At 36.0% G+C, this 26888-nt stretch overlaps 2 protein-coding genes across 2 annotated transcripts; one reads left to right on the forward strand and one right to left on the reverse strand.

The window, feature by feature from the left end:
* The first annotated feature begins 783 nt into the window (after positions 1-783).
* On the forward strand, positions 784-2265 carry LOC132281090 (adenylate-forming reductase 03009-like). Its single transcript, XM_059782831.1, has 3 exons — positions 784-1414; positions 1499-1989; positions 2044-2265. The coding sequence occupies exons 1-3, from the start codon at positions 784-786 to the stop codon at positions 2263-2265; spliced, it is 1344 nt and encodes a 447-aa protein (XP_059638814.1).
* Positions 2266-3709: 1444 nt separating this feature from the next.
* Positions 3710-10357, reverse strand: LOC132267583 (malate dehydrogenase 1, mitochondrial-like). The gene is made up of 2 exons (XM_059768755.1): positions 9895-10357; positions 3710-4082 (listed from the first exon to the last, which is right to left on the reverse strand). Exons 1-2 carry the CDS (start codon positions 10048-10050, stop codon positions 3951-3953), a joined length of 288 nt encoding a protein of 95 aa, XP_059624738.1. The 5' UTR covers positions 10051-10357; the 3' UTR covers positions 3710-3950.
* Between the last annotated feature and the right edge of the window lie 16531 nt (positions 10358-26888).

Raw genomic sequence — 26888 nt, forward strand, 5'->3', positions numbered from 1 at the left:
TAGTGACCAAACATAATAGAAAAATGAGAAAGTGAGAGAATGAACTGCAGATACAGAGTGAGCCGAGTTGCGGAGAAGGCCGGTAGTTTGAGGAAAAATCTTTTTCACTGTAGGATTCTCTGTATCTTGAATGGCATGGGGTGGTTTTGATTAAATATTTTTATTAAATGTTTTGATTAAATGCATTTTTATTTTGTTTATATACTCACATGAATATGTATATTTTGTGAAGCTGTTTTGTTAAACTTCCATAAAATTCTTATTATGGTTTTTCCTACTGGGACTTTTTGTTTCACCACCCTCTAGTTTCAGGTACCGAAAATGAACGGAAATTGCTAGAGACGGGCTTAGGATGAAAAGTTGGCGTTGCGAGTTTTATTTGTATTATTTTTTTTGTGTATTTTTTATGAAATTGACTTTGTATAAAAGAGGGTATTTTTTTTTTATGATCCTGGGTATATTTTGATGTATCTAATTTTGTATAAATTGAAGATTTTATTAAGATTTTCGGGTCGTGACATAATATATAAAGAAAAAAAATTTGGAAGCCCCTCAGAAAAATATAAATAATAGAAATCTTTTAAGTTAATTGTCAAATTTCTCTATACGTTAAAGTTTAATAATTAAAAAAAATACTATAATTGTTTTAAGAAATTTATAATATATAAAGAAATAAAAAATTATGAGGCTTTCTTATTGGTTGGGGCATAGGCAACCACCTAACTCGCCTAAGGCTCCAGCCGCCCCTGATCAGCACAGTGGCAGCAAAAAATCTTGGTTTCCATGGGGAAGCTTTTCCAAGGTTTTCCCATCTGGAGATCCGATACAAAGTCCGCGAGTCGTGCTAGTAGCCATTTCTGTGACTTGGACATTGAGGATGACAAGGACGTCGACCACTCTTTGGAGTCCTTAAAAGAAGGCCAAGAAAATGAGGGATTGAACAAACAGCAAGTTTTGGAACTTCTTCTTCCACTGGCTCGTAGCAAGCGTGAACAACCACCATCCAAGCCTACTAAGCCAAAAGAGTCGAGACTGTCTGTTATATTGCTTGATCAAGGTTTGTTCACTGTCTACAAGCGACTCTTTGTAGTTTGTTTGGCTTTGAACATCACTGCCTTGGTGGTTGCAGCAAGTGGACACTTCTCTTACGCCAATCGCAAAGCTGTCCTTTTCTCCATCGCCAACATTTTTGCTTTGACATTTTGTCGAAGTGAGGCTTTCTTGCGAGTTGTGTTCTGGCTAGTAGTGAACGTCTTGGGATGGTCATGTGTGCCTCTAAGAATCAAGACAGCCACCACATCCCTCTTACAGTCTCTTAGCGGGATACATAGTGGTTGTGGTATATCGTCAATTGCATGGCTCATCATTGGCGTTGCCTCTGCCATTCTGGCCCTTCTCTGTCTATCTTCTTTGGCAACATTCCCTCTTGTTCGACATCTCCATCATAATGTATTTGAAAGGACTCATCATTTTGCTGGTTGGACAGCTCTTATACTCCTTTGGGCCTTTATCCTCCTTAAAATATCCTATGATTCTATGACTAAGTCCTACAGGGACCATTTTGGTTTTAGGTTGGTTAAACACCAAGAGTTTTGGTTTACACTTGCCATCACAGTACTTATTATCATTCCATGGGTGACTATGAGACGTGTCCCGGTTAAGGTCTCTGCTCCTTCCGGCCATGCCTCCATAATCAAGTTCGAAGGAGGAGTGAAATCCGGTATATTGGGCAGGATTAGTCCGTCGCCCTTCTCAGAATGGCACGCCTTTGGCATCATTTCTGATGATAAGCAAAAGCATATGATGTTGGCTGGTGCAGTTGGTGACTTCACAAAGTCCTTGGTCTCCAACGCACCAAGCTACCTATTGGTTCGGCAGGTGCACTTTGCGGGCTTGCCTTATCTTACCAACATGTACGACAGGGTTTTGTTGGTGGCGACGGGTTTAGGCATATGCGTGTTCCTGTCATTCCTGTTGCAGCCATGTTCGGCTGATGTTTGCATGCTTTGGGTGGCAAAATGGATTGAACAGAACTTTGGGAAGGAAATCAAAGAGATGATGAGTGGGCACCCTAAAGAGAAAGTGATTGTCTATGACACCGCAGTGCTTGGCCGGCCTAACGTCTCTCAGATGAATGTTGATGCTGCCAAAAGATGGGGAGCACAAGTTGTGATTGTTACTAGCAATTCGGAAGGGAGCAGAGACGTTGTCAATGCATGCAAGGATGCGGGAATTCCTGGCTTTGGCCCCATTTGGGACTCCTAAATTCAGCATGCATGCAGCTCATTGATATGTTTAATGTCCATTGTTCATTTTGCTTCACCAAAAGGGACAACTGTTTGTTAATTAGTATGGTTCTCTTAATCTGAGACTATACATGGTATGTTAATAAAATTTGTTTGTTCGTTTTATATTTTCATTCTTTATGTAAAAGCCTAAATCGAAATTGACTGAATTGTGCTCAAGAACGGTTTAATGTTACTCTTTCCATGTGCCTTGATTTTTGTTTTGGTTTGATAATAAGGTTTATTAATATGAGAGCAACCAAAACCAAGAGCTAGCAAACCATCATAACAATTCCTCCAGAGAAATACTAGAAACAAACAGAACAGAACATAAAGACAACCACTCCAACCAAAACAACAATAAACAAGTAATAGTAAAAGCTTAACAAAGCTCATTAAAACACCAAAATGCAACAGCAAACACACAGCTACAGCATATTTGAAGAGCATACACAATCCAAACGGCATCCAAACAAATCAGAAGGCGTCAAAAATCTTGGAAATAACTGTATTAATCACCATCCCACATATTGGGGAACTATTGCCTAATAACGAACAAAGTATGACAGCTTAGGCCTCTTGTTAGGCACTTATCTCCTTATTTGGAGTAGAACCTCTGTTCCAAGACAACCTAATTTCACTTCCTAAAATTTTGTTAATCATGCTGCTCACACAATGAATCCCATTCTCACCTCTTCTTCTCTTACTCCTTTTCTTCCCCAATCTAGGATCATACACAACATAAATGTGTTGTATGGGCTTGGCATTCTACCCACATAATAAGTTCCAAAGCAGCATCTGTTTGACGTTAGGCCGTTTGATCGTTGAGAGAAGAATAAGGTAACAATTAAATATAAAAAACAACCAACATAGTCGGAGAGAAATGGTAATGGAATTTTTATTCCTTCGTCTGGTTAATTGCATTAAATTCTTCACTAAAAACTTCCTTACAAATGAAAGGGAGTAATGCAAGTGAGAGGATTTGGTGCATTTATAGCACAGTGCTACAACACACCGGACGTCTGTGATCCATCACACATCAAGTGTTTCACCATTAACCATTTTTGAGTAGATGCACACATTGTAGCTTAGCTTCAGATAAACACCTTCCTTGTAGAAACTAAAATCATACATCAGGCTTCAATGATATACAATAGTATCATAATCAGTTTTTGTTATGGTTTGAAGTTTTCACCTTATTAAAACAACCAAAGAAAATGAGGGTCCTATCTTTCATCTAAGAAAATCAACTACCCCAAAAGTGCTTTTAAAGCATCAATAAAAACTTCACCAACTGCACTTAATATCCCATTCAATTTAGAACTTCAATTTGTTGGATACATCGAAGAATAACCCTGCAAGAATAAAAATAACACTAGCAGTTGTACTGTTGTCGCCTAGTGGTATCTCTAGAGGGTCGAAGATTTAAGTCCAACTAAGGACAAAAAAATGGGTGTGTAGTTTATTACAAGAACTATTACAAGATAGTGAAACTTATTAATTGGATCTCAAGAGTCAATAATGATCCTAGTTCTCATCTCTGATAGGCAGGCAAAACATTTCGTAAATATATGAATTCTTCTACAGAAGCAAAATTGCGATGACTTCAAACGGAAAGATCAATAGGGGATTAGTACCCCAACAAACATAGTAAGATTAGTCTAGCTATTGATTGGCAAATTTGATTCCCTTCTCTATTGAAGATTTGAGCTCAGGGATGAGACTTTCAAGACCTTGTTTCTCTGATAGGGTACCCAGTCCAAGGACTTCCTCCACCCCATTCTTTCCAAGCCTTACCTGTTGCATCAAAATGTACACAAACATGTCAGAACATCTGATACTTGAATTTAATCAAACAATTACAACTCAGGGCATTCATCATGCAGGATCGCAAGTGGTCATGGAAACAGGATACCATGAGTATATTCTATAGAATTCAAGGTACACAAGAAAACAACGAGTATTCTACCAAGTACCAATTTATATTGCATTATATTACTATTTAACTAGTACAGTTGGCCTCCCCATCATCCAAAAGATAATTAGACATTGTTCTAAGAGGCAGACAAGACCAGCCTACTATATAAACCTGTGGCCTGTGAAATTGCAACCTAAGGCAACTTGATTCAACCACCGGAACATTGCAAGTGAAGACACATTGAAATCATTACACATGGTGTGACGTTCCGAATTTTCACAAACCCGGATAACCAATGTGACCCGAAAGTTGATCCGATAATGAATCCAAAATGCGAAAGCGAAAAATAAAACACAAAGTCGATGAAAGAAAACAAATACGGAAGTAAAACGGTGAAAATAGATCAAGTATGCCCCCAAGGGCAAAATGGTCATTTCACATGCAAACAAAGTCTCAAGAGATGTACGTCATTGCTAACACACAACCATGGCTTCCTATGAAGCCTCGGAACTTAAAAGAAAACAAAATGCGGAAGCAAAGTTTTTTTAAAAAAAGACAAGTTTAGCCCTGGGGGTAAAATCGTAATTTTTAGAAAGTTATAGGTGCTACCGAGCACACCATTGGATAAATAATGAAAAATTAATGAAGTTCAAAAAAAAAATGTTCACCCAAAACGGAGTCCGGTTGAGGGAGAAAAGACCCGACGAAAAATCGACATCGCGACGGCCAAAGGGATGGCTGCCACCTGCTATGTAACCAGAAAATTCAGACTTCAAACGTAATTTTGGACCTCGAAGCAACCTTTTTTGGAAAAACACGAAAATGAAACCCCCCTTAAAATAAAATTTCCAAGCGGATCATGTCGAAAGAAAATTTTATTTTTAACGTGAAATCTCAAAAATACCCCTGAGATCACACTTTTTTTCTTGAAGAAGTGCGCACCAAGAAATCAGATTTGACGCGGGGTTTTGGAGGCCGAGACGACATTTTTTGGGAAAAAGTTTTGAAGAAACCCCCCCTTAAAATCATATTTTCTAAGTGACCATGTCAAAACCGGAATTTATTTTTGAAGAAAAATCCTCAAAATGCCCCTAAACAAGATTTTGCAAAAAATTGTAAAAATGAGAACAACCAAGTGTTCAAATGACTAAATATGAAGTTGTTAGCTAAAATGATTGTGCACACAAACGTAATAAGTGTTTTAAAGTGTGTGGGAATAGTCCATGACCCCCAATTATGCCCAATGTAAAATCCGACCTATTAAACCCCAAAAATGCCTTAAAATGAAAAATTTGAAGCATATCATCAACCATAACATACAACCATGATATTTTGTGCAATGTGATCATTCTAACAAATGTAATATACATAATAAAATGCGTCCTAATGGCCCATGGCCTCAAAATACAGCATATGCAAAATATGACATGTCCAAGCTCCAAAATCATGAAAAATAGTCATTTTAAGCAAAATTTGGAGTCAACCATCATAGATGCATTCAAAGAATTATTTGACCCTTGGCCACACGTCATATATAATATAAGAACACTATGAAAAATGATAAAACACAATTCCCACCATCCAAGCTGAAATTGTCATGCTAAAATTTCGCATTTTTCAAATTTTTTTCTCATTTTTAAGCATAATATCAAATAGCATAAAAGTAAAGCATGAGATTCTTGGCCCTTGGCCTCATCACATACATGTCAAATAAGTCTCAAAGGATGCATTTAGGTACTTATTACATATCCCAAGTAAAAGTTACAAGTTTTGACATTTTAAACTAAAAATATCATTTCATGCTAACATTTGCATGAATCAAATATTTCAAGTCTACGAATCATCCAAAACATAATGCAAATCCCGAATCTTGATTCCTGTACCTGAAAAATGTCTTCACTTCGTGGGTGAGTAACATAAAGCTACTCGTAGGAAATGAACATGCGTATAACCTAAAGTTTTGTAAGTCTTTATAAGTTGATATAAATCAATTCATGCGGTTCATGCCACCTAACGTCTATGTCCACGGTGAGACTAAGGGATCATCCTAGAACATCCACATCATAAACCATAATAAATAAACAATTAAACAACATGAAATTTCAAATACCAAGTAATGAAACATAAATGCACAAAGTAAACAACTTGAAATGCGAAATCAAACAAGTGGAAAGACTAGGACATGCGGTCACAAGACCGAGCAAGTTGTTCTGGGTAATTACGACCCTCAATGAGCTACCTAGTGCGCACTTGTGACTAATGAAGACTCTTGTCCTCATATTAGTGCCGAGCCCTAACCATCACATAAATTATGTCCTCTCTAACTTTCCAAAATCAACAAGTTGTGCACCACAAGTATATACACATAACACTAAATGCACATAATTAAATACCACACGCAACTAAGATATGGAAACACACAAGACATGCCCTAAGTCCTCCACTATCATGGCATGCAACATAGTAGGCCTTGAAAACATCAAAGATACAAATAAATCATAAATTCATTAAATGGAAACTAATAAAATAAAAATTAATTAATTCCTCTAGATTGCAAAACATCACCAAATGATATGAAATTAACACATAATAAGCAATATATCATGAAGAATTCAAATATCAAATCAAAAGTCTAATTAAGCCACTAAAACACTCAACTAATTTTTAATTAACTTAATTAATTAAAAACTCTATATTTCAAAAGTCATCCAAAAATTCCAAAAATAATATATAATGAATTACAAGTCACGGGCTCTCCAAATATTATATTATTAATTAAATCTAAGCATGCTTCAACTATAAAATTAAATCATTATTTAATTAAAATAAAAACTATTTTTCGATCTAAACTTTAAACATACATTTAAGTTATATAAACCTAAAAAAAACATGTAAAATACTAAGATTATAAACATACAACACCCTTTACCTCACTTAAGATGAAAATCTCAAATCCCACCAAAATCAAACTCTACAAAATGTGATGAAACTTCGGGATTTTGGCGGGGATGACAAAGAGAGCATGAATCCTTAAGTGAGAAGACCCAAATCCAAGCTTCAACTCTCAGCCCAAAAGTCAAAGTGCTGCAAATAGGAAATCGCTCGGATAGAAATGACCGCATCGTCGAGGAGATAAAAAAAGTATAAACCGCGAAGATGAAATTCCAAAAGGAAATAGATGAAAAGAGGAGAGAGAAAGGGCAGCTCTAAGGTTCTTCAATGGAAGCTAATGGCTGCTACTTTAGGAAATAAAAAGTTAGGGATGCTTTCTCTCTCATCCACTAACCCTAAATAGGTCAAAAAGATGTCCTGAACAGTCCGAACGGGCCCCGTCTGGGTCTAAAAAAGGAAATTAGTGAAGACGCGCTCAAATGCCGATGGTCCATGAACGAAAAAATTTTGAAATGGAATTCTAAGGTCAACGGAAGAAAGCGGGTTGAAAACCGAGTCCCGAGCGAGATGATATGTCCTGGACAAGATTGACGACTAACGGGGTTCGAAAATTCAAAATAAATGAAATAAAAATCTGAAAAAATATTCCGGAAGTTCCAAAGTCCATAAAAAGTTAAAATAAACCCTCATGAAAGTTTGAACCCAAAACGAGAAACTTTTCTGAAAACTTTCCATAATTACACAAATGCCCCTCCACTGGATAACTCAAAAAGTGAATTTCTCAGAAAGCCCAAAATGAAGTGTCATTTAAAACATATATTTAAAAGAACCTTAAATACAAAATTTTATCAAAAGATAATTACGAAAAACACCCCAAGTAAAGAAAACAATTTTCAAGAATCTTTATATTTTTACCCCTACGGGCAAAAGTAAACATCTAGCATACTTTTCTACAAAAGTAAAAATGTGGATCACATAGAAATCAAGTAAAATGAACGCATGCAAGGTCGGAATCAAATCCGAGCATGACCCGGTAGGTTACGCAAAATGAAAAGATAGTGAAAAAGTGACGGAAAAAGAAAACTCGGAAAAAGAAATCAACGGAAAAAAAAATTATCCGTATCATTTGAGAGAACAAAAAAGAAAAAAAATAACCGCGCCATTATACATGGGTAGGTTGTAATGAGCTGGTCAACCTCTGCCATCATAAAATAAATGAACTAACATGAAATGTTTAGGGTGGAAATTAAAATATTGGATAATCTGAGATATTTAGGTACTACAACCTCCGAGCCATAGGAAAGTGAGGTGTCACAACTATATATATATATATATATATAGTATTGATAGAAATATAATTACACACAGTCACACATGTATATCTTTGCAACGGATGCACATATATATACATCTAGAACTATACTAGAGCCTAATGGTCTAAACCAACAATGAGTCGGAATGCAGTCACAGGGACATATCCACCAAACAATCTTTCCAATAAACCTTTGACTGAAATTGCAATAGGTGTAATTAATATCTAAAAAGACAACATGTCCGACAGGAGATAGTTAAAACCAGGGCGCGAATCACCTGCAGTGAAGCTCCTCTGCAATTTCCTGCGATAACTTTTAAGTGGTCTATATTTGGCCACATCATTCTTCAGCTAACGGACACAAAGGCCGTGTTTGGCCAATTACATTACTATTTATAAGTAACATTTCACCACCATTTATAAGTAACATCACATGGTCTAAAAAGTAATGTCACATATAAACATAACTCAATTCAACATATCATTTATGTTATTATTTGAAATTAAAAGTGGTGATGTTTCCTTTTACAAATGGTGATGTTACTTTTTAGACTCTGTGATGTTACTTATATATGGTGATGAAATGTAAAAATAGTCTAAAAAGTAACATCACCACCATTTATAAGTAACATCACAGAAGTCTAAATGTAATATTACATAGTTTAAAAAGTAACATCACCACATTTTAAGGGTGAAATATACTTATAAATGGTGGTGATGTTACTTTTTAGACTATGTGATATTACTTTTAGACTTCTGTGACGTTACTTAAAAATGGTAGTGAAATGTTACTTATAAATAGTGGTACAATTGTCAAACAAAGTGTTAGTGTCTATTAAGTAGAGTAAAACGTGGTCAAACCAAGGCCACTTACTGCTCACTGTAAGAAACATAAATAAGTGGAGAATTGCACTGCAGGTGATTCGCGCCCGTTGAAACCATAGAGATACCGACATAAATTTAACTTGTGCATCAGCTTCAGTAATAGAGAGCTCAACTCACACCTCCATAACATTTACAAACAAGATAAGACTGGTCAACAGGATATAAAATTCTTATAAACATCAAAGAATTATTAGAAAACAAGGTTCGGCCCAATTCCCTTTAGGACAGTTAAAAAAAATAAATGAAAATCCCTTTAGGACATGATCAGAGGTAAGTTCTTACAAAGTCAGATGTAAAACAAGTAATAATCAAAACACACAATTAAAACAATCCAAAATCAAGTACTATCCAGTTAGCACCACTTATGTCATTACTGGATTATATCGACACCCATACAGAAGGATGAATGTCAATATCAACATTACAAGCATGTCAATGATAATCCACTTAACATTGAATGGTAGCAATGAAGGCTATAAAAATACAAAATAATCAGGTAAATAATCCAACTAAATTCACTGGTATTTTCCAAGCCGCTCACATAACATGCAATATCATATATATCCCAATGACATGAAAATCAACAAGTTCAAATTACTCACCTGAGAGGCAAAGAAAGGCAATTCGGTAATGCTTGATTGAACAAAAGAGCATTCGATTATATCTGGTACTCCATTAAGCCCTTTCAAGCCAGCATCAGCAAAAATGGCTCCAGCATAACTGCAAAAGACATGGCTATTAATCTCCAATGCAATCATGATTCATTTCTATGATTGCAGAGAACATCATCAACAACTTTAGAACAAAGATATAATATGAAAGAAAATGAAAAGGAAAAAAAAAATGAAGGAAACTCCAACTCATTCTTATAAGAACAAAACACAAGGAGAGTACAATAAGTTCAACTTGCACAAGATTGATAGTGAACTTATTTAATATAGAATAGGAAAATTAATACAATACAGGAAAATCAAAAGTAAGGGTAAAAGTAAGGGTACCCTACATGTAGTTTCCATAAAACTTTTTTATTTTATATTTTTTTTGCAAACTAACTCAAATTTCCATATAAACCATGGCATGCACCCTTGTAGTAGGGGAATTGTCAGCTAGACCATGGGACTTCTTTCATTACCCACTGACCAGATAATCATGAGAACCCATAAATTTGTAGCTTTGCCTCATAAACTGATTATGGCAAACTAATCATGCCTCTTCAACATTTGATGGATGTCTACAACTTCTACACAATGATTTTACATTAAGCTAAACTTTCCACAGAATGTCTAACAGTAAATGATCTTCCTCAGAAGAAAAATATTATTATTTAAACCTAGATATGTAATAACTTATTTTTGCAACTTATTTTCACTTGAAATCAGATTCATATCAGTTAGTCCATCAATATAACCTCCAAACATCAAATCTCTCACAGGTATAATGTAATAATTGCAACACAAACATAATGACAACAATCATAAAAACATTCACTGAAAACAGGAGAGAAAGAAAGACGAAACAATCATAGCTTAGCAGAACCCTTTCCAGCCTTTGCTTCCACGACCTCTGTCCCCCCATCCTGGGTTCTCTTAGTAAGAGCAGCAATATCTTCCTCTGATAAATTGGATGTTGGTGTGGCCTAAAACATTATTCACCAATGACGATATGAATATCAGAATGTTTGAACTAGTAATTGACTGAACTTTTACAAAAGAGTCCAGTCTCATCTCATTCAGGTCAAAATATAAAGTGAAATCAAGGGAGAAAGAAAGACGAAACCATACTTGTGAAAACAGGGGGAGAATTGTTATGCCAGCATGACCACCAACCATAGGTACATTCACTTCTGAAGTACAAACACAGGCAGAATTTTGAAGTTGAGAGACACATTCTTATGGGAAGATGCATCTTTCTTTAACCCTCAGTTTGGTTGCAAGGAAAACTGACAAAAATAATAATAATAAAGAAAGAAAAAAAAAAAAAAAAAAGAACTTCCTAAACTTCATCGTTTTCTAATTTGCTAATTTGGCTTATTATTTTTAAAAAAATGAATCTGCTCAACTAAGCACAATAATGTGATTATGCTCATTTGTAATACAGGAAAAGTAGTGTGCTCATACTTGAATGACACTATTTTATGAAAATGATTGCAGTTATCTTTAACTGTACTGTTTAAAGTATTTACATTGGACCATTTAATTTCAAGGACTGAATATAGTCTAAATGGATTTTCTTTTCCTACTTTTACCCGGTAAACAAACAGAACAGGAAAATGAATTTAAAATAACCATTCAGAGCAAAAAATGGGATGTACCAGCCACTGGAACGTTTGCCTTCCCAGCATAGAAAGTTTTAGCCCTAACCACATCAAAAGTTTTTTTATGTTTTTTTCTCCCAATGTGCCTACTTAAATCTACTTACGTTTTTTTATTTTTTTTCTCCCTCTTTTAAGGTGGTCTCTGAAATGGATTCAGTTAAAAACTGAGGGGGAGGAAGAATTATTGAATACCCTAATGTTTCTCTCCATCCAAAGGGTGTAATACCCCAAACCTGTTCCAACCATACATTACAAAGATCTACCCTCTAATAGGCACCTAAGGTATGAAATCACAATAAACTGACGACAAATGGTTCAAAATAGACATACTTCATCCCTTTAATACATTCATCACAACCTAGAGTCATTAGATTACATGCCTTAAAGACAAGTACTACATGTTATTACATGATCAAAATATACAAAACTTCACATAAATACAACATATACAGTGATACAAAAGAAAAGCCATAGGTGATGGTTTAAATCCATCTAAGCTTGCGGAGGTATGTTCTCAACGACCTCCTTTCCATGACCTGGAAAAAAATATAATAATGACGGAGTGAGTACAACAACTCAGTAGAAGTTACCTAATCCACACTCCTTCGTACTTCCACGAATCCACACAAAGAATAGCTATAAGTAAAAGGGTCATGCTTGCCCGGGAAAAATAACTAAAAATGTGTTTAAATACAGTGCAATGAAATGCAATGCAATAGAATGTAATGTCACTCCCTGTTTTACAAAATTCCCATCCAACGCCTCAATCATCAAACCGTTAATGTAACCCTGACCTAAGGTAATCCCTTAGCGTCTTTGGGGCCTAGTAACTCAACCACGCGCAAGGCAAGCTCCCTACATCCTCTCTAGGTCCCATTAACGACATGGACACAAGGTAACTCCTAGCCGCCCAGTTTCGCAAACAATGTTTTCAAAATAATCCCCACAAAATCAGTTTTGTATCATTAATTACCAAACAGAATTTTCCTTCTTTTCAAATTCTGTTTTTTTTTTTTGCCCAAATGCTACCCAATGTAATGCATGAATGATCGAACTACATAATGTCACAATGTCCTAACAACTTCCACCTCAAATTTTAGTTTTGTTTCACCATACATTGATGACAACAACATGGCAAGTTTTATATCACAATAATGTATTCATTCATGCAGAAAATCAGTAGCATAACTAGGTAATTTAAACTTAGGCAACAAGTGTTTGTTTCAACATTCATGCTTATGTACAAAACCTAATTGAGCAAGAAAAATTCTGTTTTAGACACATACAACAACTAACATGTAGGAAGCCTAAAATTCAGTTTCTAAAGATATTACACCCACCAATATAGAAACTACAATTTTCAGTTCTACAATATTTAGTCACATTTTGTTTTCAATTTCAAGCGTATAATGTACCTAATTTACATAACTCAATTGATAAAAAAAAAAAAATTCTAGTTTGGAGCACAAACTAGCATAAAATTAACATGGCATGGTGCTAAAAATTATCATGGCAGCTTCACCCAATACAAGAGTTATAACAAACAATCCAAAAATTGAGGTACAACAACCATGAAAAATTTCAGTATGTAAACAACAATAGCACAACCATTACCTCTATTAAAATTTTCGTTTTAAGAACATAATCACAATTAACATTTAGAGGAGCACCATTTCAGTTTTCTAAGACACACGAAAAAAAAAAAAAAAGAAATGAAAAGAAAAAATACCCAATTTACAAAATCTCAGCATGTCTATACACATTTCAAAGAGAAAATTCACAAGAAGTAAATGAATTGAAATTTTGGACAATCCTACCTCAAAGAGGATAATAACCTTGAGGCAAACACTCCAAAGATCACCAATTTATTACCCAAAACACCAAGAAAATGAGGAAAGAAGAGGATGAATAAAGTCTCCTTGTGTAGCACTAACCCAGCCTCTCTTTCAAGAAGCTATGAAGAAATGGGTTTACATCCTATATCAGTAAAAAGATCTCCCTCTCTAGATCACTCTTCATTCACAAGGCAACCCTTAATGCACATCACAAAGCTCTCAAAATTGAGCTCGAAGAAAGCAACTATGGGAAAACTGCCGAAGGAAAGAGGAATAAAAGAGGAGAAAGAAATACTGTAATTATCAAGGTGTCATGTCCTACAAGTGCACACAATGATCTGTCAAATACAAGCAAAATATGTAGCCAAGTATAGGTGTATGTGTCAAGTGTAGAAGTGGTCAAATGTATAACCATGCAATTGGACTAAAATGCCCTTTTTACACCACTAAATCACCTCTATGCCATTCCAATGCCAAAAGACTACTCTATCCCCACATAATTGGTAAAGAACATATAAAATAAATAATTACAGCAAGAAATAAATAAAATTAGGAAACCTCACAACCTCTCCAACATAAAAAGATTTCGTCCCCGAAATCGAGTCATACCTGGGAAAGAAAACAACTCCGGATACTTGAAACGGACTTCCTGCTTTTGTTCCCAAGTAGCCTCCTCAACGCCGTGATATCTCCACAGAACCTTCACTAACGGTATCGTCTTGCCTCTTAACACCTATTCTCGAGTGTCAAGAATTTGGACTGGTCTCTCCTCGTAAGAAACGTCCTCGTCAATCTCCACATCAACCCAACTCAACCCATGAGATGGATCCGACTCATATTTACGCAGCATCGATACGTGAAAAACATTATGGACTTTGTCCATCTGGGGTGGCAATGCCAACCTGTAGGCAACTTCGCCTACACGGTCCAAAATCTCAAACTGCCCAATGAATTGTGGCGATAACTTGCCACTCCTCCAGAACCTCATCAAACCCTTCCGTGGAGAAACCCGTGGAAGACATGGTCTCCCACCTCAAAGGATAGTAGCCGTCTCCGCCTATCCGCATAACTCTTCTGTCAGCTCTGAGCTGTGAGCAACCTCTGTCTGATCAACTTAATCTTCTCAGTAGTCTCAAGTACAATGTAGGGTCGTAAGGCGGCTGTCTCGCCTACTTCAGTCCAACAAACTGGAGACCTACAAGGTCTACTATACAACGCCTCAAATGGAGCCATCTCAATGCTCCCCTGATAACTATTGTTGTAGGCAAACTCAATAAGTGGAAGATGATCTTCCCAACTACCTCCCAAATCAAGTACACAAGCCCGAAGCATATCCTCCAAGATCTGGATAGTACGCTCCAACGGCCGTCTGTCTGTGGATGGAATGTTGTACTAAGATATAACGATGAACCAAACATTGCTTGAAGTCCTTTCCAGAACTTCGAAGTGAACTTGGCATTTCTATCTGAAACAATAACCACTGGAACTCCATGTAACCTTATAATCTCTTTCACATACAATCTGCCAAGTGCCTATGCGGTGTCTGTCGCCTCAACAGGCAAAAAGTGAGCTGTCTTGGTTAATCTGTCGACAATAACCCATACAGCTTCATTTCCCCTCCGTGATCTAGGAAGACCTGTCACAAAATCCATGGCAATCTGTTCCCATTTCCACTGCGCTACAAGCAATGGTTACAACAAGCCCACTGGTCTCTAATGCTCGGCCTTCACCTGCTGACAGGTAAGGCATCTAACCACAAACTGTGTAACATCTTTCTTCATTCCATTCCACCAATATTGACATTTCAAATTGTGATACATTTTAGTACCACTTGGATGAACTGCAAAGCGGGAAGCGTAAAACTCCCGTAAAACATCCTCACAACAAACTGTGGGAATAGCCAACAAACCTCTAAACCGTAGACCCCTATCTACGTGTAGGGTCCAATCCTTCATTGTTTCACCATTCGAAATCAATGTGTGCATGGCAACTAAGTCTGGATCCAGTCTCTGTAACTCAATCACTAGAGTGATAAAAGTAGGCTGAGCAACGAGACTAAATAAAAATGCTGACTCACTGCCAACATCATCCTCACAACGCTGTAGTTCCATCTCTGCCAAGTCCTTCAACATCCTCCATTTCCGAACGGCTAAGCTAGCTAAGGTACCACATGACTTTCGGCTCAAGGCATCACCTACAACATTTGCCTTGCCCGGATGATACTACAAATCAAAATCATAGTCCTCCAGGAACTTAACCCATCGCTGTTACCTGTTATTCAAGTCCCTTTGTAAGAAAAGATACTTCAGACTCTTGTGATCTGAAAACACTTCGAATCTCTCACCATACAGGTAATGCCTTCAACATTTCAAAGCAAAAACCACTGCTACTAACTCCAAGTCATGAGTGCGGTAATTAAGCTCGTGAGTCTTTAATTGTCAAGACCCATAAGCCACTACTCTATCATCCTGCATCAACACACAACCCAAACCATCACGTGATGCATTACAATAAATCACATAACCCAAGCCACGTTCGGGTATCACTAACACTGAAGCTGTAGTCAATCTTGTCTTCAACTCTTAAAAAGATGACTCACAGGCCTCGTTCCACACAAATCTGATTCCCTTCCGGGTCAATCGTGTCATTGGAGCTACTAAGCGAGAAAAATCTTTCACAAATCTTCGATAGTAACCCGCTAAACCAAGAAAACTCCGAATCTCAAACACATTCTTGGGACATTCCCAATTCAGAACTGCCTATATCTTTGAAGGGTCAACTGATACACCATTTTCTGAAACAACATGCCCCAGGAACTTCACCTCTTGTAGCTAAAATTCACATTTCGTGTATTTGGTATACAAACGGTGCTATCTCAAAATCTGCAACATTGTCCTCAAATAGATCTCGTACTCCTCCTGAGACCGTGAATACACAAGAATGTCATCCACAAATACTACCACAAACTAGTCCAGATAGTTGTGGAAAACACGGTGCATCAAGTCCATGAATGCCACTGGTGCATTAGTCAAACCAAAAGGCATCACGAGGAACTCATAATGGCTATACCGTGTACAGAAAGCTGTCTTCGGAATGCCCTTATCCCGAACTCGCAACTGATAGTAGCCAGATCTCAAATCAATCTTAGAAAAGTAAGCAGCTCCCTTCAACTGGTCAAATAAATCATCAATCCACGGCAAAGGATACTTGTTCTTGATGGTGGCATGATTCAACTTCCGGTAATCAATGCACAACCTCAAAGAACTATCTTTCTTCTTAGCAAACCAGATAGGTGCGCCCCACGGTGACACACTCGAGCAGATGAAACCTTTTTTCCTCAAATCATCGAGCTGCCTCTTCAATTCTTCCAACTCAATTGGTGCCATATGATACGGTGCCATAAAAATCGGCGCGGTACCGGGCATCAGATCAATAGTTAACTCTACTTCTCGGTGTGGAGGCAACTCTGTCAAATCCTCTAGGAAAACATCCAAGAATTCACAAACAACTGTCGGATAAACCCCTCCCGCAACATCATCTTCTTCGGCTAAAAGACTAGCCAAGAAGTAATCATCACGGCCTCTTCCATGATTCCATAAAATGATGAAGTATGAGAATCACTCCGATCTCCCACGAAAAAAAAAACAATCCCCCTCGGGAGTGCAAACTGTGATTCTGCCTCTAAAACAATCGATCGTAGCCCGAAATGAAGCTAACCAATCTATCCCGAGAATGACATCAAAGTTAATCATTTCCAAGAGGATAAGGTCAAACACAAAAGTCCGCCGGCTATCACAATAGAACAATCTTGCACAACTCGACTCAAGGACACTGAAACCCCAACTGGCGTATCAACACATAACGCTTAGTCCATGAAACTGACCTCTAACCCCGATGCAAGTGCAAATGATGATGATATGAAGGAATGAGATACACCAGAGTCAAACAAAACACAGGCCCAAGAACCAAACACTGGAAAAATACCTCGGAGAACTGATGGTCCAAAAGATGCATCGGCCTGAGCAAGTGCAAAGACACACCCCTGTGGTGCCTGTGCCTAAGAACTACCAATCTGAACACCTGACTGCTGCGCTGACATAGTAGAAGCATCCTTCCTAACTGGCCGTGATCCCTAAGAAGACATGGCAAGCTGCGGTGGCGGTGGTGGTCTAAAATCTGACTGAACTGTAGCAAACTGTGACTATCTCTGCTGTGACCCTTTGCCACTACCTGTGCCTGCTCCCTGATTCGGACAATTATTTACCCTATGGCCCTGTTGGCCACAACCATAACAAGCTCTTGGTGCTGCGAAAACTGTACACGATTTCATAGGACATTTGGTCTTATAATGTCCAGGCTGCTGACACTGATAACAAATAACACCACTCTTATCTGACCCAGCTGGCATAGGAGTAGTAGGAGTGGATCGTGCAGACTGTTGCCCCTGAAACTGAGATGAACCACCCCTATTCCTCTTCCATGAAGGTCCCTCTAAAGATGACCCTGCATTCCTTTTTTGCTTCCACTATTCCTTTCTTACATCTTTATCTTTGGCCTCCGCCTCTAGCATCAATGCTTTTTCCACTGCCCCAGAATAAACCTTGATGTACTGTGCTGTTATTAACGGCCTCATTTTGTAATCAAGCCCGCAAACAAATTTTCGAGTCTTGTCAACTTCATTGCTTACCATCTCCGGAGCAAAGTCCCTTAGCTCCCATCTCTTGGTGCCCGGAAAGTATTTCTCGTAGAACAGTTCCTTGAACATTTCCCAACTCATATCTTCTACCTTATGCCGATTGGTGACTGACTTCCACCAAAGCTTAGCATCCTTTGAAACTTGTAAATGGCTAGGATGATTTTCAAGTGATTATCCGTCACATCCATAGAAGTCAAATGGATTTCCACTTGGTCCATGTAGTCGTCCGCTACCATTGGATCTGCACCACCCTCAAACATCACTGGCAATAACTTAGAAAACCCTTTAATAATCTTGAGACGTTTCTGTGCTGACGTCTCCTATACCTGAACTAGTGGTTGTGGTACCGGCTACGGTATTGGCTGCAGATGAGTAGCAATTGTAGCCCTCAAGGCTCTCTGTAACAAACGGTTTAATGCTATTTCCGCCGAACCTTTACCCTCTTCAACGGGTGTCTCAACATTGTCCTTCTTGTAGGAATACCTCTACAAGGAATCAAGTCCCTAAGAAGTGTATCATCTTCAACTGGCTCCGCGGGATTGGAACTAGAGCATTCACCAACATCACCTCTTGTTGGCAGAGAGCCAACACCTCTGGGTTCCTTTCGTGGTGGCATCACACTATAAGACGAAAACACGGATCAAGAAACAGTGACACTAGTGACTGTCTAAGAATGACTAAAGAGAGGACGTTAAACATGTAGCATGCATAAGTAATGCTACACTCAACAAGTGAACACGTAACCACATAAACAAGTACTTAAGCATGCTTGTCAATAACAAAACACATTAACAAGTAATCACATAAACAATGCAAATGGCTTCCCACACAACCCTAGGTAAGCCTCTACCTGTCGTCCTAATGGTTTTCGAACCTCGCTCTGATACCACCTTTGTAATACCCCAAACCTATTCCAACCATACATTACAAGATCTACCCTTCAATAGTTACCTAAGGTATGAAATCACAATAAACTGACGACAAATGGTTCAAAATAGACATACTTCATCCCTTTAATACATTCATCCCAACCTAGAGTCATTAGATTATATGCCTTAAAGACAAATACTACATGCTATTACATAATCAAAATATACAAAACTTCATATAAATACAACATATACAGTGATACAAAAGAAAAGCCATAGGTGATGGTTTAAATCCATCTAAGCTTGCAGAGGGATGTTCTCAATGACCTCATTTCCATGGCCTGAAAAAAAGTATAATAATGATGGAGTGAGCACAACAGCTCAGTAGAAGTTGCCTAAACCACACTCCTTCATGCTTTCATGAATCCACACAAAGAATAGCTATAAGTAAAGGGGTTATGCTTGCCCGGGAAAAATAACTAAAAATGTGTTTAAATACAGTGCAATGAAATGCAATGCAATGGAATGTAATGTCACTCCCCATTTTACAAAATTCCCATCCAACGCCTGAATCGTCAAACCGTTAATGTAACCCGCCCCGAGGTAACTCCCGGGCGCCACGAAAGGAGGATTGACTAACTATCCCTGACCTAAGGTAATCCCTTAGCGTCATTTAGGGCCTAGTAACTCAACCACGCACAAGGCAAGCTCCCTACGTCCTCTCTAGGTCCCATTAATGACACGGACACAAGGTAACTCCTTGCAGCCCGATTTTCGCAAACAATGTTTTCAAAATAATCCCCACAAAATCAGTTTTGTATCATTAATTACCAAACAGAATTTTCCTCCTTTTCAAATTCTGTTTTTTTTTTTTTTTTGCCCAAATGCTACCCAATGTAATGCTTAAATGATCCAACTACATAATGTCACAATGTCCTAACAACTTCCACCTCAAATTTCAGTTTTGTTTCACCATACATTAATGACAACAACATGGCAGGTTTTATATCACAATAATGTATTCATTCATGCAGAAAATCAGTAGCATAACTAGGTAATTTAAACTTAGGCAACAAGTGTTTGTTTCAACATTCATGCTTATGTACATAACCTAATTGAGCAAGAAAAATTCTCTTTTAGACATATATATCAACTAACATGTAGGAAGCCTAAAATTCAGTTTCTAAACATATTACACGCACCAATATAGAAACTACAATTTTCAGTTCTACAATATTTAGTCACATTTTATTTTCAATTTCAAGAGTATAATGTACTTAATTTACATAACTCAATTGATAAAAAAAAAAAAAAAAAAAAAAAAAAAAAAAAAAAAATTCCAGTTTGGAGCACAAACTAGCATAAAATTAACATGGCAGGTTGCTGAAAATTATCATAGCAGCTTCACACAACACAAAGGTTATAACAAACAGTCCAAAAATTGAGGTACAACAACCATGAAAAATTTCAGCATGTAAACAGCAATAGCACAACCATTACCTCCATTAAAATTTTCGTTTTAAGAACATAATCACAATTAACATTTAGAGGAGCACCAATTCAGTTTTCTAAGACACAAATAAAAAAATAATTTTTTTTTTACCCAATTTACAAAATCTCAGCATGTCTATACACATTTCAAAGAGAAAATTCACAAGAAGTAAAGGAATTAAAATTTAGGACAATCCTACCTCAAAGAGGATAATAACCTTGAGGCAAAACACTCCAAAGATCACCAATCTATTAGCCAAAACACCAACAAGATGAGGAAAGAAGAGGATGAACAAAGTCTCCTTGTGTAGCACTAACCCAGCCTCTCTTTCAAGAAGCTATGAAGAAATGGGTTTACATCCTCTATCAGTAAAAAGATCTCCCTCTCTAGATCACTCTTCATTCACAAGGCAACCCTTAATGCACATCACAAAGCTCTCAAAATTGAGCTCAAAGGAAGCAACTATGGGAAAGGAAAACTGCCGAAGGAAAGAGGAATAAAAGAGGAGAAAGAAATGCTGTAATTATCAAGGTGTCATGTCCTACATAGGGATGGCAACAGGGCGGGTTTGGAGTGGGTTTCCCTAAATCCCGCCCCACCCCTTTTATTTTTTGTCAAGTCCATGCCCGCCCCGAGACCCTCGACGGGTTGGATTTTCATGTTCAGCCCCGCTCCGTTGGGAAATACTGTGCCCTATGCCCGCCCCGCTAACAAATTTTTTTCTCCTACTTTTTGGAACTTAAGCTCCTGCTATTTGAATGTGGAAAGCTTGGGAATGGCACAACATAAATGAAATTATGTATCCCAACAAAAATAAAAAAAATAACATGCACATAACATAATTCAGAGAACATAATAAATAAAAATAAAACTTTAATACAACCAAATCACAAGAAATTCTAAACTTCAACTTCCACCATAACCAAAACAAAAGCAAACTTAATATCAAGTTTATATATATATATATAAAAAATATAGTTATATGCTTAGCGGGGCGGGGCGGGGCTCCTAGGATATGTATACTGAACCCTTACCCGCCCCGTGACTCGCGACGGGTACAAAATTTGTATCCATTCTCGCCCCAACGGTATAAAAAATGTTTCCATATCCGTTATTAACGGGGCGGGACGGGGCGGAGCTCCGGCGGGGCGGTAAAAATTGACATCCCTAGTCCTACAAGTGCATGCAATGATCTGTCAAATACAAGCAAAATATGTAGCCAAGTGTAGGTGTATGTGTCAAGTGTAGAAGTGGTCAAATGTATGACCATGCAATTGGACTAAAATGCCCTTTTTACACCACTAAATCAACTCTATACCATTCCAATGCCAAAAGGCTACTTTATCCCCACATAATTGGTAAAGAACATATAAAATAAATAATAACAGCAAGAAATAAATAAATAACTAAATAAATAAAATTAGGAAACCTCACAAAGGACATAAACACAAGTCGCCAAAACCACTTAATTTGGAAATTCCATCACGTGTCATACACTAGTTGTTATCTCTAATAATATAGTTATTACCTTTATTACTTCGACTCTTCAAAAATTGTGAAGTACCCATGTCGGACACGTATTCCTCAGATATGATACGTATGGGATATGTGTCCGATACTTTTGGTTGGATATGTATTTAAAAAACATATCCAATAATTCAATTATATTATATTATTACTTTAAATTGAGTTAAATGCCTATATTGAACATTATATTAGATAAAAACATTACTTTACTCTAGAAAATAAAATAAAATAATTGATAAAATGAATATTTAGCCGTATTCGTGTGTCCTTTTGTTTAGAGATTTGACACGTCCGATGCATGGATACATACCCATATCCGACTCATGGATACACACCCGTGTCCGACATCCGTACTCGAGTCCATGTAATATAGGTTTTTTCTTTCTAGATAAATAGAGCAAAGAGGAAATGTCGGAAATTTCTGCCTAAACATACTTCATGATTGAAGTTGAATAGTAGACAACGCTGCACCTAATGTACCTACTTCGATTTTTGAGAGAGTATAGATTTTTCAGAATGTATATTTTGATAAGCGTCTTAAAATTCAAATGGAAATACATTCAAATTAATTAAGGAAATAATCAATTAAAGATGGGGAACACATCAAATAGAAAATGGCATTTTTTATATACAGCTACATCAAAAACTGTCATAAGCAAGGTGTTATATCTAATAGTACTAGTTTATTCATTTAAGATAAATAGAGCAAGAGACAAATCGTAGGGAAGTCCTTGTTAATGAAATAAAACTTGACAATAGATCTTATCTAGCATCTAAAACGCATGAACAATTTGTCAACAACATCTAATTCAACTTAACTATGAAATTTTGTTAATCATTGCAGTTGGAAGCATATGACTGGATCACGAAGTAATCGTTATTATGAAACTGTTTAGGAAGTCATTGTATTAATCTTTTGCTGATCATTTGACTTCCCATGCATTTACTCTTTAAAATATTAGCTACTAGTACCTTTTTATTTCTTGGTAATAAAAAAACATCAACTGCATGTTACTGTATTGCCTCATCATTCTCAAATCAGTCTTCTTAACTTTCCATTAATCTTAAATCACGATCTCATATATATATATATATGTGTGCGCGCGCGCGCGCGTGTGGACTAGCACTCATTCGATCAATGGAAAGAACGGATCCAATCTTATTTAATAATGTGTGCCAACAAGAGGCATGGTTGAAGTGGTTCAAACTGTTAAACTAAACGAATTCGGATCTTTTTATGTGTATGGGACGGTCCAGTGCAAAGGGGAGCGTGAAAATCACCTCAAATTGGATGGTTCAAACTGTTAAACTAGTTATTATGGTTGAAAGGAATATTTTCTCTCAAAGATCATTGCTATAAAAGTTGCATTCATACGAAGTAGCTGCACTCTGACTCTTACCACGTAACTTTTAGCCTAATTACTCTTATTTTGAAGGCCTAACATGTGTAAACTAAGTTCAAACCCTAAATTTTATCCACATAATTGACATTAATTTGTTGTTGATCGCTTGAGTTCAAATTTACACTAATTTCACATACCGTAATGCTTTGAAGAAAAAACAAGTTGATTATGAGACTAAAAAATAATCCAATTTAACCCAAGATAAAGGTAGTGAATCAAAGGGTAACTAGGACATATTTTACTTCAATAATGATATGGAGTTACCCTAACACATACAGAGCGGGATATCGGATTCAACAAGCCTAGAGCTTTATTTCAACTTTTACTTTCATAATATCCTTGTGGTTATAGATAGTATTATTTACAAATTTATAATACACCAACACACACATTAACAAACAAGGTAGATCCAGATTCTGAGATCACACTAATGAAACCAAAACAGAGCACTAAAACACACATTGCAAATTTTGCGCATTTTCCTATGCACCAGTAAAACAAAATACTACCCTAAAATAGAGATGTAATCAGAACTGGAATCTGAGACATATTTCCCAACAAGTTTTCCATATAAGCATTGCATGAACCATATTACACACAAACACATATAAGATATCAAAAGGGGCAAAGAGAAATGGGAAACATACCTCACTGAAGCTTCCTGCCCAGTAAATGATGTTAATGAGTTTGGAGCAAAGTAGATTCTTCTAAGCTTCTTGCTGCCTGTGGAAAGATTGATCGCGTGAATGAACGTTGTGAGCAAATGTGCAAGAATGATAACAGACACGGGTAGCAGTGGATTAGAGTAAACCTGACAACGAATCGAATTTGGACCGAATCTAGCCTGTTTCTATCCGAATCTGATAAGTGTTCTAAACGAATTTATATTCAATTTGTTAATAAAAGATATATGATTTTTTATAATAAAAAAAAAAGAAAAAAATTAATGTAAAAAATAAATAAATAACAATGATTAGAAAAGAAAAAAAAAAAAAATTTGATAAAAAACAAAAGGTAATAAAATATGGAAGAAAAAAAAAAAATCGTTTACTCTTTGTTAATAAATAAATATTATGTACATTAACAAAAAAAAAGATTCCATTCGTATTGAGGTTTGAACCTTTTATCTCCTTTTGAAAAGTAAGAGTTTGGGCGGAGCCAGGATTGCAAAGTAAGGGGGGCTAAAGATAAAAAAATTTGGAAGATGAACACAATAAAAGTTGTGAAATATTAGAAAATTTTCTTGTATAACTGAGATATGGTAAGAGTGTACTGTTTTTAATGTGGTCTTACTTCCATGTCCAAGTAACTAGATAATGAAATTGATCATTTTTTATGAAGATATCCGAGAGGACCTAGAAATCTAATTTACTACTTAAAATCAGGTATAAGAACATATTTATTATCCACCATCAAAGTATCCATTGGAATTTGTTTTCCAGATAAAAATAAAATAAAAAATTATCCAATTGAATCATTAACATCCATTCAACTATTAATTAATAAAGGTGCTTAAATTTTAAAATAAGACTGCCCATATTCTAGGGAATATGTGTTTATGCCTTAATTTTAATTAAAAGTTGGATGTTTCCTCATTTTTTAACGGTTGTAAACTTTTTGAATTGTAATTTTGAATTAACATAATTTATGCTCTTGCTTAAAAGGGGAAAAAAATAAAAGATAAACACAGGAAAATTTCGAAGAAGAATGATAGTAGCAGCATATAGCCCAAATAAACACATGAACAGTTGGGCTAATAAGAAAAGGAAGAGTAGTACTACAAATTGATTACATAAGCATTGGGCCTATATAAACAGTAGTACTATTTTTATTTTTTTTAATTAGACCTGGGCTATAGCCCAGATTAGCCCATTAATAGTTCTTCCCTTGGAGCTTGGTATCCTTAGGCTACTGGCCCGTTGTTGTATAATACTAGCAAATTTCTTAATATTTGAGTGATAACACTACATTATTGTACATATAATATTATGATTTTTATTTATTTTTTTATTTTTTTCTCTAAATTCTAATACAAACCTGGTAAAAGTATATATATATATATATATATATATATATATTATAAAATATTATTATTATTATTATGTATATATAATTTTATACGGATTGGATTATTATCAGATCTGATTAGTATAATTTATATTCGATTATTAAGTTAACGAGTTATTGGATTCGGATCATAATCGGGTTAACAAAATTTTTTTCGATCCATATCCGATTAGTCAAATCGGATTCGGATCAGATTCGGTTCATTGACAGGTTTAAATTAGAGTTACGGACTAATTAGACTTATTTGTTAAAGTGATCCATTGATGACTTAAGTGGGGGGGCTAAAACAGATCCCCCATCAAACTCGAACTTCTCCTGTTTTTTTTTTTTAAGGAATGGTGAAGTTATACTACTTAAGTCGAAGATCCTTTGATATTTTACAATATCTTTGTTAATATTTTACCTGACAAATATTTTGCCTCTTATTACTGCAACCAAATACGAAAAATGACATATATTTGAAGTCAATACAAGATTCGATGTATATTGACCCCAAAATCATAGACAACCAGGACAACGATGGCCTCCTACCTGCTCTCTGATGGGGTACTATATTAGTAACCATTTGTTTTAAAATTTTAAGGAGGTTGGATATATAGAGTATAATTTTAATATTTAAAATTTTCAACAATAATAAATTAATGCTTCAAAATTAGCTTTGATCCCTTTAAAACCCTATTAATATAAACAGTCAGTCATACTGCTACTTTGGAAATTAATTTTATAAAAATAAAAAACTAAATTAAAATGACACGAGCATGAAATCATTGGAATTTGTAACAGATCTCTTATTGAACAATTCTCGGTCAACTCAACCTTATTTCATGATTCTTTAGTCGACATATGTATGTGTGCATAATTGATTATAAACGCCGGCCATAGATCGATTTAATTTATAACCGGTGTTTAATTTGCATGTTAAACAAATATATATTGTTGGCAATATATATATATATATATATATATATATATATATATTTTTTTATGAAAAAGATACGTTGATTGAACCATTGATGAGACCGCATATACAAGATGATCTTTCAATTATGTCAGAAACTTCGAGCAGTAATGTATCTTGTCTTTTAACAATTTTAGCTTTAAGAATGGACATCTTAACTCCATATGTATGGTTGTAAAATATTTTTTATTTTATATTGTATGTTTGACGTATAATAATTACGAGAAAAAAATATTAAAATTTAATAAAAAAATTTATTTATTAATTTTTAACAAATTATTTTATATCACCACCCGATAGACTTGACATCAACTTAAATTCATATTTTTTTTAAATACTAAAAAAGTGAAAATATATATATATTTATTTTACTTGAAAAAAAAAAATCTCTCCGGAAAACAATATTTTAGGTTAAATCGAAATGAGCCATCTATA

Source organism: Cornus florida, unplaced genomic scaffold (genome assembly GCF_030987335.1).
Source record: "Cornus florida cultivar Cherokee Brave unplaced genomic scaffold, ASM3098733v1 CherokeeBrave_3.0.0_Hap2_Chr01, whole genome shotgun sequence".
Taxonomy (NCBI): domain Eukaryota; kingdom Viridiplantae; phylum Streptophyta; class Magnoliopsida; order Cornales; family Cornaceae; genus Cornus; species Cornus florida.

Excerpts from the sequence above, each read along its gene's own strand:
- LOC132281090 (XM_059782831.1), top strand. The coding sequence starts at position 784 with ATGGGGAAGCTTTTCCAAGGTTTTCCCATCTGGAGATCCGATACAAAG. Across the intron at positions 1,415-1,498 it reads TCTCTGTCTATCTTCTTTGG|TTTGGGCCTTTATCCTCCTT; the intron begins CAACATTCCCTC and ends CTCTTATACTCC. Across the intron at positions 1,990-2,043 it reads TCCTGTTGCAGCCATGTTCG|GAAATCAAAGAGATGATGAG; the intron begins GCTGATGTTTGC and ends AACTTTGGGAAG.
- LOC132267583 (XM_059768755.1), bottom strand. The coding sequence starts at position 10,050 with ATGATTGCATTGGAGATTAATAGCCATGTCTTTTGCAGTTATGCTGGA. Across the intron at positions 4,083-9,894 it reads TGCCTTTCTTTGCCTCTCAG|GTAAGGCTTGGAAAGAATGG; the intron begins GTGAGTAATTTG and ends TTGATGCAACAG.